The sequence below is a fragment of the Mustela erminea genome, chromosome 18, assembly GCF_009829155.1.
Source record: "Mustela erminea isolate mMusErm1 chromosome 18, mMusErm1.Pri, whole genome shotgun sequence".
NCBI lineage: Eukaryota > Metazoa > Chordata > Mammalia > Carnivora > Mustelidae > Mustela > Mustela erminea.
In genome coordinates, this window is record NC_045631.1 from 39,536,630 (window position 1) to 39,551,599 (window position 14,970).

General features: G+C 40.5%; 1 protein-coding gene across 2 annotated transcripts in view; it reads right to left on the reverse strand.

The window, feature by feature from the left end:
* MED1 (mediator complex subunit 1) overlaps positions 1-14,970 on the reverse strand; it is a 28,522-nt gene that overhangs the window by 10,860 nt on the left and 2,692 nt on the right. The window contains exons 2-10 of one of the 2 annotated variants that reach the window (XM_032320347.1): positions 14,805-14,911; positions 10,261-10,339; positions 7,295-7,349; positions 7,061-7,193; positions 6,331-6,359; positions 3,775-3,846; positions 3,269-3,343; positions 2,717-2,790; positions 1,040-1,129 (exon numbers count right to left, since the gene is read on the reverse strand). In XM_032320347.1, coding sequence (XP_032176238.1) covers positions 1,040-1,129; positions 2,717-2,790; positions 3,269-3,343; positions 3,775-3,846; positions 6,331-6,359; positions 7,061-7,193; positions 7,295-7,349; positions 10,261-10,339; positions 14,805-14,911 — 714 coding nt within the window. Of the gene's footprint in view, positions 1-1,039; positions 1,130-2,716; positions 2,791-3,268; positions 3,344-3,774; positions 3,847-6,330; positions 6,360-7,060; positions 7,194-7,294; positions 7,350-10,260; positions 10,340-14,804; positions 14,912-14,970 lie in introns of those variants that run through there. The other variant, XM_032320348.1, reaches the window with a different exon arrangement.

Here is a 14,970-nt window from a genome sequence, read left to right on the forward strand (position 1 = left end):
GAGGGCGCCTGGGTGGCTCAGTGGGTTAAGCCGCTGCCTTCGGCTCAGGTCATGATCTCAGGGTCCTGGGATCGAGTCCCGCATCGGGCTCTCTGCTCAGCAGGGAGCCTGCTTCCCTCTCTCTCTCTCTCTACCTGCCTCTCCATCTACTTTGTGATCTCTCTCTGTCAAATAAATAAATAAAATCTTTAAAAATAAATAAATAAATAAATAAATAAATAAATAAATAAATAAAATTATGATTATAGGATAGTCAAGGACTTAAGTTACAACAAAGGGACCAAATGAAGTATTAAGCCGTTTCTCACTGTTTCAGTGTATTAAAATGCAAATAGGGGGTGCCTGGGTGGTTCAGTTGGTAAAGCATCTGACTCTTGATCTCATCTAAGGTCTTAACCTCAGGGTTGTGAGTTTAAGCTTCTCCTTTGTTCTAATAAGAAATAAAATTTAAAAAATGCAAATAGAGGGGCACCTGGGTGGCTCAGCAGTTAAAGCCTCTGCCTTTGGCCCAGGTCATGTCCCAAGGTCCTGGGATCGAGCCCCGCATTGGGCTCCCTGCTCTGTAGGGAGCCCCCCCACCCCCAACTCTGCCTGCCTCTCTGGCTACTTGTGATCTCTGTCTCTCAAATAAATAAACAAAATCTTAAAAAAATAATAAAAAATAAAAAATGCAAATAGAAAATAATATCCATTATTATATTCTTTAGTGAGTTGGCTAATCTCTTCACCTTTGATTAAAGGGGATTATTTCAAGTCAAATGGTTTACACCTTTTCATTCATTCATTTACTTGTTCAAAAGCACCTGTTAAGCTTTTATTATTATATGTGTGTACACATACATGTATATATACTTAAGAGTGTGTGTGTATGTGAATCAGATGCAAAATCTGACAGGAACAGCAAACTTTGGTAAGATGGCAAACTTATTACGAAGTAGCAAATCAGGAAATACACAGCCAGGCTTAGGCATTCAAATTATTTTAAATATTTTTAAAACACTGAACAAAAACTTCAGTTGCTTTTCAGTTAAAGTCTTACCATTATTCTCATGCAAAATGATGGGAGATGTAGTCTTATCATCCAGCAGGTCAGAAGGAGAGGCATAGTACTTCAAATTCATTAAATGACCTACACAAAATAAAACATCACTATTTTTATTAGGTAAATTGCAAACAAAAACATTCCTATTTTTACAAAACTATATATGAGAGAGTAATTTCATATGCTCCAAAACAACTTATGAGATATGATGGAAGCCTCAATATTGAATCTAATGGCAATAATTTACTTCACAGTTTAAAAGTGTAACGGGGGTAGAGGGCACCTGGGTTGGCTCAGTTGGTTGAGTGATTGCCTTTGGCTCAGGTCATGATCCTCGCATCCCGGGATTGAGTCCGGGCTCCCAGCTCAGTGGGAGTCTGCTTCTCCCTTGACCCTCTCCCCTCTCATGCTCTCTCTCACTCACTCTCTCTTTTTTTTTTTTTTTTTTTTTTAAAGATTTTATTTATTTACTTGACAGAGAGAAATCACAAGTAGACGGAGAGGCAGGCAGAGAGAGAGAGAGGGAAGCAGGCTCCCTGCTGAGCAGAGAGCCTGATGCGGGACTCAATCCCAGGACCCTGAGATCATGACCTGAGCCAAAGGCAGCGGCTTAACCCACTGAGCCACCCAGGCGCCCTCACTCTCTCTCTTGAATAAATAAAATGTTTAAAAATATATATATAACAATAATAATAAAATAAAAATGTAACTGGGGGAAGGCAGGTATTAACACCTTAGAAACCATTTAAAAATAAAGAAATGACTGGTAATTTTCTCCCTCTGCTTATAACCCAAGGTATAAATGTAACGACTCCTTAACTAAAATAAAACATTTTTACATTTTTCAGGGTGCCTCAGTGGCTCAGTGGGTTAAGTGATCGACTCTTGATTTCCGCTCAGGTCATGATCTTGGTTCCGTGCTCAGCAGGAAGTCTGCTAGAGATTCTCTCTACCTTTCCCTCTGCCCTTTCCCCCGCACATGCACTTGCACACTCTTTCTGTGTCTCTCACAAATAAATGAATAAATCTTTAAAAATAAATTAACAAATAGGGGAGCCTGGATGGCTCAGTCGGTTAAGTGTCTCGTCTTCAGCTGAGGTCATGATCTTGGGGTCATGAGATGGATTTCCACATGGGCTCCTTGCTCAGCAGGGAACCTGCTTCTCCTTCCCCCTGCCTGTGTACACGCTCTCTCTCGCTCTCACTCTCTGACAAATATATAAAGTATTTTTTTTTAAGATTTTATTTATTTATTTGACAAGACAGAGAACACAAGTAGGCAAAGAGGCAGGCAGAGAGAGAGGGGGTAGCAGGCTCCCTGCTAAGCAGAGAGGCTTAAGTGGTGCTCGATCTCAGGACCCTGAGATCATGACCTGAGATGAAAGCAAAGTCTTAACCCACTGAGACACCCAGGCGCCCCTAAGTAAAGTCTTTAAAAAATAAAATGAAATTGGGACGATTAGGTGGTTCAGTTGGTTAAACGTCTGACTTTGGCTCTGGTCACGATTCCAGGACCCTGGGACTGAGTCCCCCCATTGGGCTTCCTGCTCAGTGGGCAGTCTGCTTTCCCCGCTGTCTGCTGCTCTCTCTGACTTGTACTCTCTCTGACAAATAAATAAATAAAATCTTTTATAAATAAATATTTTTCAAAGTAAGCAAAGTAGAATCACATACCCCCACTTCTTGGAGTAAGATAGCCAACACTTCCATGAAGAATCTTATCCAAGGGACCAGCATTGGTTGCCTTCCTGTGAGACAAATGATCTATGTTTGCTTGTATTAAAGCCCTGAAGGTATTAGTGCACAATGCCCTAATAAGAAGCTGTTAAAAGTCTTAGAATACTATCTTAATAAGTTGTTCTATAACTGGACATATAACAATTATATTTCACTTTTAAGGTAAAGAGATTATTTACAAGTATAAACCAGTTTGTAATATGGTGAACAAAAATTACAACTAGACTATTATTTATCAGATGTGAGGCCGGGTTTGACAAGTCTTCAAATAAAACTGATGGAGTATCAACCAACAACTTAGACATACTGAGAAAATGAAATGCAATCATTTGGGAAGTAAAAGGAGATGGACAAGATATACGATATAGGTAAAATACATAATATTATGCAGCTGTAAGGTAATATAGTACCCTAGCAACCCCCTAGCTGAAAAGCTTTGAGAACAAAGTATCCAGAGGGTCATATGGAATTCACTTGAGCCCATCTTACCAATACATAACTGCCATTTTAGATAGGTCCTGTTCTAAGGATTGGAGAGCCAGGTACATTTTAGTCTTCAGTTTGCTAGAACGTAGATAAAGAGAACAAGAGTCAAACAGTTGAAAAATATATACCTACACATACATACAAACAAACATTAACATAGCCTAGAGGGCAATTCTGTTTGAAAGAGCCAGGCTAGTTAACAGAATCCCAGGTAGGTTAAAAATAAAAATGATGAGCCAGTTCCACAACTAATTACTTTTCAGCTTAAAAATCACTATGTTGAAGACATCTCAAGGATTTAGTCTCTTTTAGCATTATATCCATTAATACAGAAATTATTTACTTCAAATACCTTCGAAAGATATAAAGTTGGAAGCTATAGGTAGTCAGTATGAAAAGAAATCACAAATAAGATAGGGCAGAAGACTTGGTAAATTTCCAAGCACAAAATGGTTTTACATCTATACTGATTTTTCCAACAAAAGCAAAAAAATTTTAAAAATACTTACTTGTCCCCTGGAAGGTTATAAAGATTAACAAGACCCTTAAGGTGCTTAGAAAATTCATCAAAATTTTTTTCCCTATAAGGAGTTCGGGGGAGAGGGAAGAGAATAAAACATACAATTACTACTCAATCTTAATGCAAAGCGTCAAAAATCATGGCTACCTAAAACTAATTTTAATAATTTGGTTTGCTCTTTTCTCCCCAAAGTTTTCTAGAGTCAATCAAAAGTAGCAAAAGAAAATGAAATGATTTCCTTTCTCTATCCCATTTATCTAGAGAAGGTACTTGTAAGCACTGTAAAAACAGTCAAAAAGACCTACTAATTCAGATGCTCCAATAATTCAATCCTAACCAATGAGACTTGGTTGAAATAAATCATTTTCTTTTCCCCTTATATGTAACTAAGATGACTGGATGTCATGAGGAAAACAAATTTTTGGTTGGAGAGGAAATGGAAATAAATAAATAGGGAAGATAGAACACTTGCATGAATGTATACGGCAACCTAAAAGCAGAGAGGAAAATGAATACCTGGAGAGAGAGAGGAGACCTAGAGTAAAGGAGATGAGTACTATGGAGGCAAACCACAAAATGTTCGTATGACTAGACCTGGTCCAGGAAAAAGAAACTACTACTTAGACCCCTCGCATCCTAGAACTCAATATTCAGGCTTGGATTCTTAGTCAATTGGGTTCTGTGGGCAGGCTCAGCAATCCAACATAACACAACACAACTCAACAATTCTAATTCTCTGTATCTTTTTTCAAACTAAAAAAAAAGTCTCTTGAGAGCTAAATTGCCCTAACAGTGTCAGATATTTGGTCAGGCAAAAATTGAACACTTAATGCCCAAAATACCCCCTATCTTAAAATCATTATCTATACCAAGTGACTAAAAATAGCATGTAAAGGCTAATATTATTTCTGAGCTTTCCACTTCAAAACATACTTACAAATTAACTTTAAAACACCACCAGTTCATAAATTGGTGCCGTTTCCAACTTCAGATTAGAACCAGAAATATTGGCTTTCTGGACTATTCTGGCAACATACCTTTGCTAGACTTAACTGATTCAATGAACTCATAAAAGGGCTGTTTTTATGTTGCCAACTTTTAAAAAGTGGTTCAAATTTGGCACATTTGGCTATGAATACATCAAAATGATCACTGCAAAGGCCAAGTATAAAACTTATTTCCTCAACATTAACATCTTAAGCCATCTCCATGTAGTATCTAAAAACTCTGCTGTATTTAAGACATAAAATTGATATCATGACTTTCTTAAAATCCCAGAAAGTGAATTTCTACTCGACTTAAAAGGAAAGGATAGGGGTGCCTGGGTGGCTTAGTGGGTTAAAGCCTCTGCCTTTGGCTCAGGTCATGATCCCATGATCCTGGGATTGAGCCCCGCATCGGGCTCTCTGCTCGGCAGGGAGCCTGCTTCCTCCTCTCTCTCTCTCTGTCTGCCTGCCTCTCTGCCTACTTGTGATCTCTGTCAAATAAATAAATAAAAATATTTAAAAGAAAAGGATAGGGGCGCCTGGGTGGCTCAGTGGATTAAGCCGCTGCCTTCGGCTCAGGTCATGATCTCGGGGTCCTGGGATCGAGTCCCGCATCGGGCTCTCTGCTCAGCAGGGAGCCTGCTTCCTCCTCTCTCTCTGCCTGCCTCTCTGCCTACTTGTGATCTCTCTCTGTCAGGTAAATAAATAAAATCTTTAAAAAAAAAAAAAAAAGAAAAGGGTAATCCAGGGGGAAATACCATCAACTACTAAGAAACTCTTGAAGTCTGGCACTTCTATGATGGGAGTTTATCACACATATACCTTAAACGTAAAACAATTTTTCTCAAAGTGAAAAAAAGTTCTTTCCGTGGTATAGACTCAATTTTCTCAAAAGACTTCTCTGACTTAATAATTAGGTTCTATTTATTTTTGTTGCACACAGAATTCTTGAGGCTAGATCAGTAGTTTTCAACCCAAAGTGATTGTCCTCCAGGGAACATATGAAAATATTGACATATTTTTGATTGTCACGTCAGGAGATACTACTGGCAAATAGTGGGGAGAGATGAAGGACACAGTTAAACATCCTACAATGCACAGGGTAGCCCCCTAGAGCAAAGAGTTTTCCAATCCAAACTGTCAGTGCTACCAAGGCTGAAAAACCCTGGGATAGATGGAGCAGGTTAAGAAGCCAAGGTAAGGGGCACCTGGGTGGCTCAGTGGATTAAGCCTCTGCCTTCGGCTCAGGTCATGATCTCAGGGTCCTGGGATGAAGCCCCGCATTGGGTTCTCTGCTCAGTAAGGAAGACTGCTCCCCACCCCGTGCCTGCCTCTCTGCCTACTTGTGATCTCTCTCTCTGCCAAATAAATAAATAAAAATCTTAAAAAAAAAAAGAACCCAAGGTAAGTCAGTTCTGAAGGTGAACAAATACAGACTCTGAAAAATCCTGATCCAAGAAAATAAATATTTTCTTCAGGAGAGTAACTTCTGATAGGCCTCAAGACTAGCTATAAAGAAGAGCACTGTCAATATCAGAATATAAATGTCATTTGCCTACCTTAGTTGCTGCACAAGTTCTGGACAGCTCTGAAATTAAAGAAATCATGTTAAAACTTTAAACTACTTTAAGGCATCTGAAGACATCAAAAATTTTTCTTTTTAAAGCACATGCTTTATAACAAAAACATTAAAACTATAGAAAATCCTTATATTAAGATATCAAAAAGCATCTTCTTCCTACTTAGTAAACCATAGGGGTGGGGTGGGAAATTAAAGATCAAAATATATGATCTAGTTTATAAAGAAATCAACTTTCAATAGCTTGTTTAGAACATTAGGACCTCCTTTTAATGCCATCCTTAGGGTCCATATTCAACTGGTTACACACGTTAAACATTCATCTCTATTATAGGCTTTTTCAGAGACGTTAGTTATGTGTAAGATTATCTGTCCTTGATTATTAGCTTGTTGAGGACAGGAATTTTAAGGAACTTTGTATCCCCAGCACCTATTGTTCAACTGCGGCTCATGTTTGTTGATATGAAATGGAAAGCGTTCCTCTAGTGTCTCCACTTGTCAAAGCCGTCAAAGCCTTTGGATGATGTCAGAGATGGACCCATGTTATTCTAAATTTTAGAGCTATGGGTATTATAGCCAATCACACCATCGCTACAGTGGCTCATGAAAATATCTAAACCCAAGCTATTTCAAACCCCAACAATTCATTTTAAAATTAATGTCCCTAAGTAAACCCCCACAGATTCCAGTGAAATATCAACAACACATACCACAGGATTCTCCCCATGGTGAGCCACTTTTACATCACAAAGCTGTCCTGCAGGATCTAACTGCACTTCCACATAGAACATATCTGACGTGATGTAACATTCAGTGCCACTGGCACTGAGATGAGAGCCCAGTCTAGCAGGAACAAATCAAAACAAAAATTAATAGAAGACACAAATAAAGCCACCCAAAGTCAACACTAAGTTAAATACTTCTACCGAAGATAGACTACTTACCCATTCTGTCTTGCTATAGACTCTAAGCGGTCAGTCATTGCTGGTAAAGATGTTACTAGGAAAGGGTAAAAAAAGGGAAATCACCAAAATGCTCCAAATAACTTAAATTTTATTCTTCAAAGACCGAAACATCCTAAGGATTATATCCATCCCTCCAAGCCATTACATTCAATAGTTCAAATGCTTATAATTTGTACAAGTTTATTAGTAAGACTCAGCTATGACCTAGGCAGTAATAAGGGTAAAAAAAAAAAAAAGATCTATTTGAGGGGTGCCTGGCTGGCTCAGTTGGTAAAGCATGTGACTCTTGATCTTGGGGTAGTGAATTTGAGCCCCATGTTGGGGGGGCCTATTTGAAAAAAGACCTCTATTTGAGAAAACTATTGGACCTTTCTCCTCTCCCTTCTGCATTGCTCATTTGGGATAAGTTATCTTTAACTTCAAAAAGACACATGTATCTGTTCACACTAGAGTAAGGAAGATTAACATCAAAACCAAACCAGCGGGCGCCTGGGTGACTCAGTGGGTTGGGCCCCTGCCTTCGGCTCGGGTCATGGTCCCAGGGTCCTGGGATCGAGTCCCGCATCGGGCTCTCAGGGAGCCTGTTTCCTCCTCTCTCTCTCTGCCTGCCTCTTTGCCTACTTGTGGTCTCCCTCTGTGAAATAAATAAATAAAATCTTTTAAAAAAAAAAAACACCAAACCAGCATTAAAACAAATATTCAAGGTTTGTCTGGGTGGCTGAGTGATTAAGTATCTGCCTGCCTTGGACTCAGGTCATGATCCTGGGGTCCTGGGATCGAGTCCCACATTGGGCTCCTTGCTCAGCAGGAAGCCTGCTTCTCCCTCTGCCTGCCGCTCCTCCTGCTTGTGCTCCCTCTCTCTCTGACAAATAAATAAATAAAATCTTTTTTGAAAAGTTAAAATATTCATAGCAGCATTATTCACTATAGCCAAATGGTGGAAACAAACCAAACGTCCATTCAAGGATGAAATGAAGAAATAAAATGTATATACATAAAAATGTTATTTAGCTTTTTCAAAAAAGGAAATTCTGATACATGCCACAACATGAATGAACACTAAAGACAGTATGCTAACTGAAAAGCCAGTCACAAAAGGACAGATACTGTTTGATTCCACTTATACGAGGTATTCAGAGTAGACAAATTCTTTTTTTTTTTTTTTTTTCAGAGTAGACAAATTCTTGAAGAAAGTAGAATGATGGTAATCAATGGCTGAGGAGAGGGAGAAAGAAGTTATTAATGAGTCCAGAGTTTCAGCTTGGGAAGATGAAAAAGTTCTGAAGATGGATAGCGGTGGCGATGGCTACACACAATGTGAATGTACTTAATGCCACTCAACTATAACTTAAAATGGTTAAAATGGTGAAGTTTATGTTATGTACATTTTACCACAATTAAAAAAAAAAAATACCAGCTTCTGCCTCTGTATACTATGGTTATTTCCACGGACTGGGAAGGGCTACCAGAGTTTTTCAACATTGAGACACTGTGTTAAGATTGAAGAAGCAAATGTGGGATCCTCTACATTCTGATGAACTAAACAAGGATTATTAACCATTAGAGAAGGAACTGTTAGAAGGGGCGATGAAGGCTGTAGGAACCCACTCTCAGACTCGAGATTTCAAAGGAAACCCAAGGGGGAAAAAAAAACAATATTCAACTGAATCAGGTTCATTCATGATGGATCAGAGTAAAATCGGTTTTTAATTTTTTCCCCGAAAATACACAGAACTAGTAATTTTAAGTATGAATATTCAAGCTCATGATTTAAATTTTATTTCCTTCCCTGAAAACACTGTCCATAAACAATGTAAAACTCTTTTATTAGAGTTGAAATGTCCATCTTCTTACCGTGGGTTAATTAAAAGAGAATATGTGAAGGAAAAAAACTTTTCCCTGCTATCTTATAAAGCATCATTAACTTTTGAATCTCTACCAGCCTCCAAGAAGGATCAAAAATAAATCTTTTGGGGCACCTGGTGGCTCAGTGGGTTAAAGCCTCTGCCTTCGGCTCGGGTCATGATCCCAGCATCCTGGGATCTAGCCCCACATCGGGCTCTCTGCTCAGAGGGGAGCGTGCTTCCCCTGCTCTCTCTGCCTGCCTCTCTGCCTACTTGTGATCTCTGTCAAATAAATAAATAAGGGGCGCCTGGGCGGCTCAGTGGGTTAGGCCGCTGCCTTCGGCTCAGGTCATGATCTCAGGGTCCTGGGATCAAGTCCCGCATCGGGTTCTCTGCTCAGCGGGGAGCCTGCTTCCTCCTCTCTCTCTGCCTGCTTCTCTGCCTACTTGTGATCTCTCTCTGTCAAATAAATAAATAAAATCTTTTAAATAAATAAATAAATAAATAAAATCTTAAAAAAAAAAAATCTTTCAAAAGTTCAGGTAAGAGGGCGCCTGGGTGGCTCAGTTCGTTAAGCAGCTGCCTTCGGTTCAGGTCATGATCCCAGGGTCCTGGGATGGAGTCCCGCATCGGGCTCCTTGCTCGGCAGGGAGTCTGCTTCTCTCGCTACCTCTACCTCTCTGCCTGCTTGTGTGTACTCTCTCTCTGGCAAATAATTAAAATATTTTTTTAAAAAGTTCAGGGAAGGGGCGCCTGGTTGGTTAAGCCACTGCCTTTGGCTCAGGTCGTGATCCCGGAGTCCTGGGATCAAGTGCCGCACCAGGCTCCAGCTCTGCAGGGAGTCTGCTTCTCCCTCTGACCTTCTCCCTTCTCATGCTCTCTCTCACTCTCTCTCAAATAAATAGAATCTTTAAAAAAAAAAAGTTCAGGTAAGAGCTAATCTCAACTCCATAGTGAAAGCAAGGGTAATACTTAACATAGAAAGTAAATCTATCTCAACTTACTTTTCTTCTATTAAGTATAAAACAATCTTTTTATATTGGACATTTTAAGAGAGCATATTTCAAAAACATATTTCAAAGCATATTTCGTATTACAAACCTTTAAGAGCTTTCTGCAAAGTCTCCAAACAGCTGACCAAATGTTGGTGCCCTCCAGAACTCATCACAACCCTCTTCTCCTGTTAAGAAAACACTTGAGGTAGAAATTAACGAAGTCAAGAGTGTTTCAGGTAAATGTATTTATTCTAGTAGTAATGTTTCAGGATAATCTATAGACCAAATGCTATAGTCTATATACTCTATATACTCAAGATAATCTATAGACCCCTTTTACTCTATCCATTCATCCACAAAGAAAAGTTCATAAACATGGATACTTCCATATCCATATACATGAAGGTAGAAAAAGGTATGCCCAGACCTTATTTTAGATTAGGAAGAATCAAAAATTAGGAAGAATAGGGACGCCTGGGTGGCTCAGCTGGTTAAGCAGCTGCCTTCGGCTCAGGTCATGATCCCAGCGTCCTGGGATCAAGTCCCGCATTCTCCCTCTGCGACTCTGTCTGCCTGTGCTCATTCTCTCTCTCCCTGACAAATAAATAAAATCTTCAAAAATTAGGAAGAATCAAATATAATAAATGAGATCAGCCTCCTGCAAAAGTAACTACATCCTAAGTTTAGTCAGTTAAATGACGTGGCTCAGGATATTTGGAAATCCCCGAATCTAACAAGGTGATTCGCATGTAATCTACTAAAACCAAACCTCAGTAAAATTAGACTGACTCTAAGAAACAAAATGTGTAGTCTAGAAAAAGGGACTCCCAAAGAGCAAAAGATCTGACAGTTTTTCTAAACCTATCCAAGGAAGTTTCTCTCTGCACAACATTCCAGTCCCTAAAAATGTGAAAAGTTTTATGATACAACAATAGTTTTTCAGGCTTTTCTATGCCCTAAATCCATCTCTTTGTTCTCATTCCATCTTCATAAAACAAACATCTGATGAATAACAGGACTTCCCTTGTACCTTGAATAGATAAGGGGTTGCTCTGGACAGTGAATACCAATATTTTGCTAAGTGGAAAGATAAACCCTCTGTGGTAAACTAATAAATGGACAATCTGATTTCCATTTTAGTCTACTGACACTTTGTTACTATGACAATTGTTGAAAACTTCCAAAATCTCAATACCCAATAAAATTAGGTATCTGAGGGACGCCTGGGCAGCTCAGTGGGTTAAAGCCTCTGCCTGCAGCTCAGGTCATGATCCCAAGGTCCTGAGATCGAGCCCCACATCGGGTTCTCTGCTCAGCGGGGAGCCTGCTTCCCTTCCTCTCTCTCTGCCTGCCTCTCTGCCTACTTGTGATCTCTGTCTGTCAAATAAATAAATAAAATCTTAAAAAAAAAAAAAATTAGGTGGGGCGCCTGGGTGGCTCAGTGGGTTAAAGCCTCTGCCTTCGGCTCAGGTCATGATCCCAGGGTCTTGGGATCGAGCCCCGCATTGCGCTCTCTGCTTGGCAGGGAGCCTGCTTCCTCTCTCTCTCTCTCTGCCTGCCTCTCTGCCTACTTGTGGTCTCTGTCAAATAAATAAAATCTTTAAAAATGAAAGTATTAAAAAAAATTAGGTATCTGAATATGCAAAGTGAGAAGTAGACAGGGGAAGCTATGGTAACCAAACCAGACACTGGTTCCCCATGAGAGGATTTTAGGAACCACCCGGAATTCCTCTATCTCATAATGTCTCTCTAATGACAATATCATTTACAGCCCGTATTTCAAAGTAGAATATGGCTACCTGGTAGTATAAAAATGACAACCTCTGAATCCCCAGACTGGAAAAACCGCCATTCTTTTATTTAAGGCATTAAACAAAATAATACAAACAAAAAGCCACATTCTATGTATGTAATCCTCAGCCAGAAGATACATATACATTTCTCAAATTTACAGTTACAGAAATCTTTTATATTTTTTTAAGGATTTTTATTTATTCGACAGAGAGAGAGAGAGCATGCACATGCACAAGCAGGGGGAGCAGCAAGTAGAGGGAGAGGGAGAAGGGAGCCTGACATGTGGCTCAATCCTGGGATCATGAGCTGAGCTAAAGGCAGATGCTCACCCCATGTGCTTGGGAGAGCTACCCAAGCACTCCTACAGAAATCTTTTGGCAACACAAACTATAATATCCATTATTTCACTTGATTCTTACAACAAAACTATGTGGAAAAGTAAACGGTACTGTGTGCCTCTACTTTTCAGATGAAGAAACTCAGAGAGTCAATAATTTGTTCACATAGGTAGTAAAGTCACATAGGTAGTAAATACCTCAAATATAGGCCTTTTGACAGCAAATTTAGTTCTTTTGCTAGGGCTATACTGATATGATCATTTTAAACACTAATAAATCTACTAAACTGAACTGACTCCGGATCCAAAGTAAGATTTGGTAGGGAGGAGGGGGCACTTTCATTGAAGTGTAAAATATGTATAAAAAAGTATATGAATTTTACATGAAGAACTCCATGAATATCACAAAGTGAACACATCCATATAAGCATCGCCCAGGTCAAATCATAGAAGTAAAGTTTTCCAGGGCACCTGGATGGCTCAGTGGCTTGAGCCTCTACCTTCAGCTCAGGTCATGATCTCAGGGTCCTGGGATCAAGCCCCTCATCGGGCTCTCTGCTCAGTGGGGAGCCTGCTTCCCCCGTCCCCCATCCCGCCTGCCTCTCTGCCTACTTGTAATTCTCTCTCTCTCTGTCAAATAAATAAATAAAATCTTTAAAAAAAAAAAAAAAGGAAGTAAAGTTTTCCTACATCATTTGACTACCACTGGACTCATATGGATGAACTTTTAATAGCCAGTCCCTACACCGTCTTCCACTTAACTTTCATGTAAGAGCTCCCCATAATGGTAAATGACTCAAGAAGTAGTACTATAGAGGAAAAGTTAGAGTGAACAGGTGAAGCTAATTAAGAATCAACTGCTGGGCGCCTGGGTGGCTCAGTGGGTTAAGCCGCTGCCTTCGGCTCAGGTCATGATCTCAGGGTCCTGGGATCGAGTCCCGCATCGGGCTCTCTGCTCAGCAGAGAGCCTGCTTCCCTCTCTCTCTCTCTGCCTGCCTCTCTGCCTACTTGTGATCTCTCTCTGTCAAATAAATAAATAAAATCTTAAAAAAAAAAAAAAAAAAAAGAATCAACTGCAAACTCTAGGGGTGCCTGGGTGGTCCAGTCAGTTAAGCATCCAACTCTTGCTTTTAGGTTAGATCATGATCTCAGTGAGATAGAGCCCAGCACAGAGCCTGCTTAAGACTATCTTTCCCGGGGCACCTGGGTGGCTCAGTGGGTTAAGCCTCTGCCTTCGGCTCCCATCATGATCTCAGGGTCTTGGGATCAAGCCCTGCATCAGGCTCCCTGCTCAGCGGGGAGCCTGCTTCCCCCTCTCTCTCTCTGCCTGCCTCTCTGCCTACTTGTGATCTCTGTCAAATAAATAAAATCTTAAAAAAAAAACCTCTCTTTCCCTATACCTTTGCCCCTCCACTCTCCCCGTGCTCACAAGCTCTCTAAACTAAATAAATCGGGTTTTTTTTGTTTGTTTTTTATTTAAATCCACTCCAAGGCACCTGCGTGGCTCAGTTGGTTAAGCGTCTGCCTTTGGCTTAGGTCATGAACCCAGGGTCCTAGGATCCAGACCCACAACAGGCTCCCAGCTCCGCAGAGAGCTTGCTTCTCTCTCTCCCTCTGTTGCTCCCCTAGCTTATGCAGCTCCCCTCCACCAAATAAATAGAATCTTAAAAAAACAAAAAATCAATTGCAAACTCTTATTAGTAGTACAGATACAATGAAATTACCATCTCATTAGAATCAAGTGGCTGAGGGGCACCTGGGTGGCTCGGTGGGTTAAGCCGCTGCCTTCGGCTCAGGTCATGATCTCAGGGTCCTGGGATCGAGTCCCGCATCGGGCTCCCTGCTCAGCAGGGAGCCTGCTTCCCTCTCTCTCTCTCTGCCTGCCTCTCTGTCTACTGTGATCTCTCTCTGTTAAATAAATAAATAAAATCTTTAAAAAAAAAAAAAGAATCAAGTGGCTGAGGGCGCCTGAAAGGCTCAGTCAGTTAAGCGTCTGACTCTTGATTTCAGCTCAGGTCATGATCTCAGGGTCATAAAATTGAGCCCTACAGGGGTGGGTGAGCCCCACAGGGGTGAGCCTGGGTGACTCAGTGAGTCAAGCCTCTGCCTTCGGCTCAGGTCATGATCTCAGGGTCCTGGGATGAAGCCCCGCATTGGGAATCTCTGCTCAGCAGGGAGCCTGCTTCCCTCTCTCTCTCTGCCTGCCTCTCTGCCTACCTGTGCTCTCTCTCCGTGTCAAATAAATGAATAAAGTCTTAAAAAAAAAAAAAAAATCGAGCCCCACATCAGACTCCATACTGGGCAAAGAGCATGCCTGAGATTCTCTCTTTCCCTCTCTCTCTGAAACTCCCACCTTCGCACTGCCCTGCCCTCTCACGGTATCACACTCACTCTTAAACAAATAGACAAAAAACTGAGGACATACTATAATAACTAATCTGGAAAAAATCTACACAGGGAGCTTAGCTTATTAAATAATTATCTAAGCATGACACTTTATCCACCAGCGTAATCCTCACCATGACTTGACGCACAAGCTTAATGGTTTCACTCCAAGGTCTATTTTGGTTAAATTTCGCATGGAGCCGTTCCAAGAGAGAACTCATCTTACTCAGCTTCTCCGACTCTACGATATAAATCAGAAAACAGCATTAGAAATTCTTCTTTCAAGACCCTTCACAATTT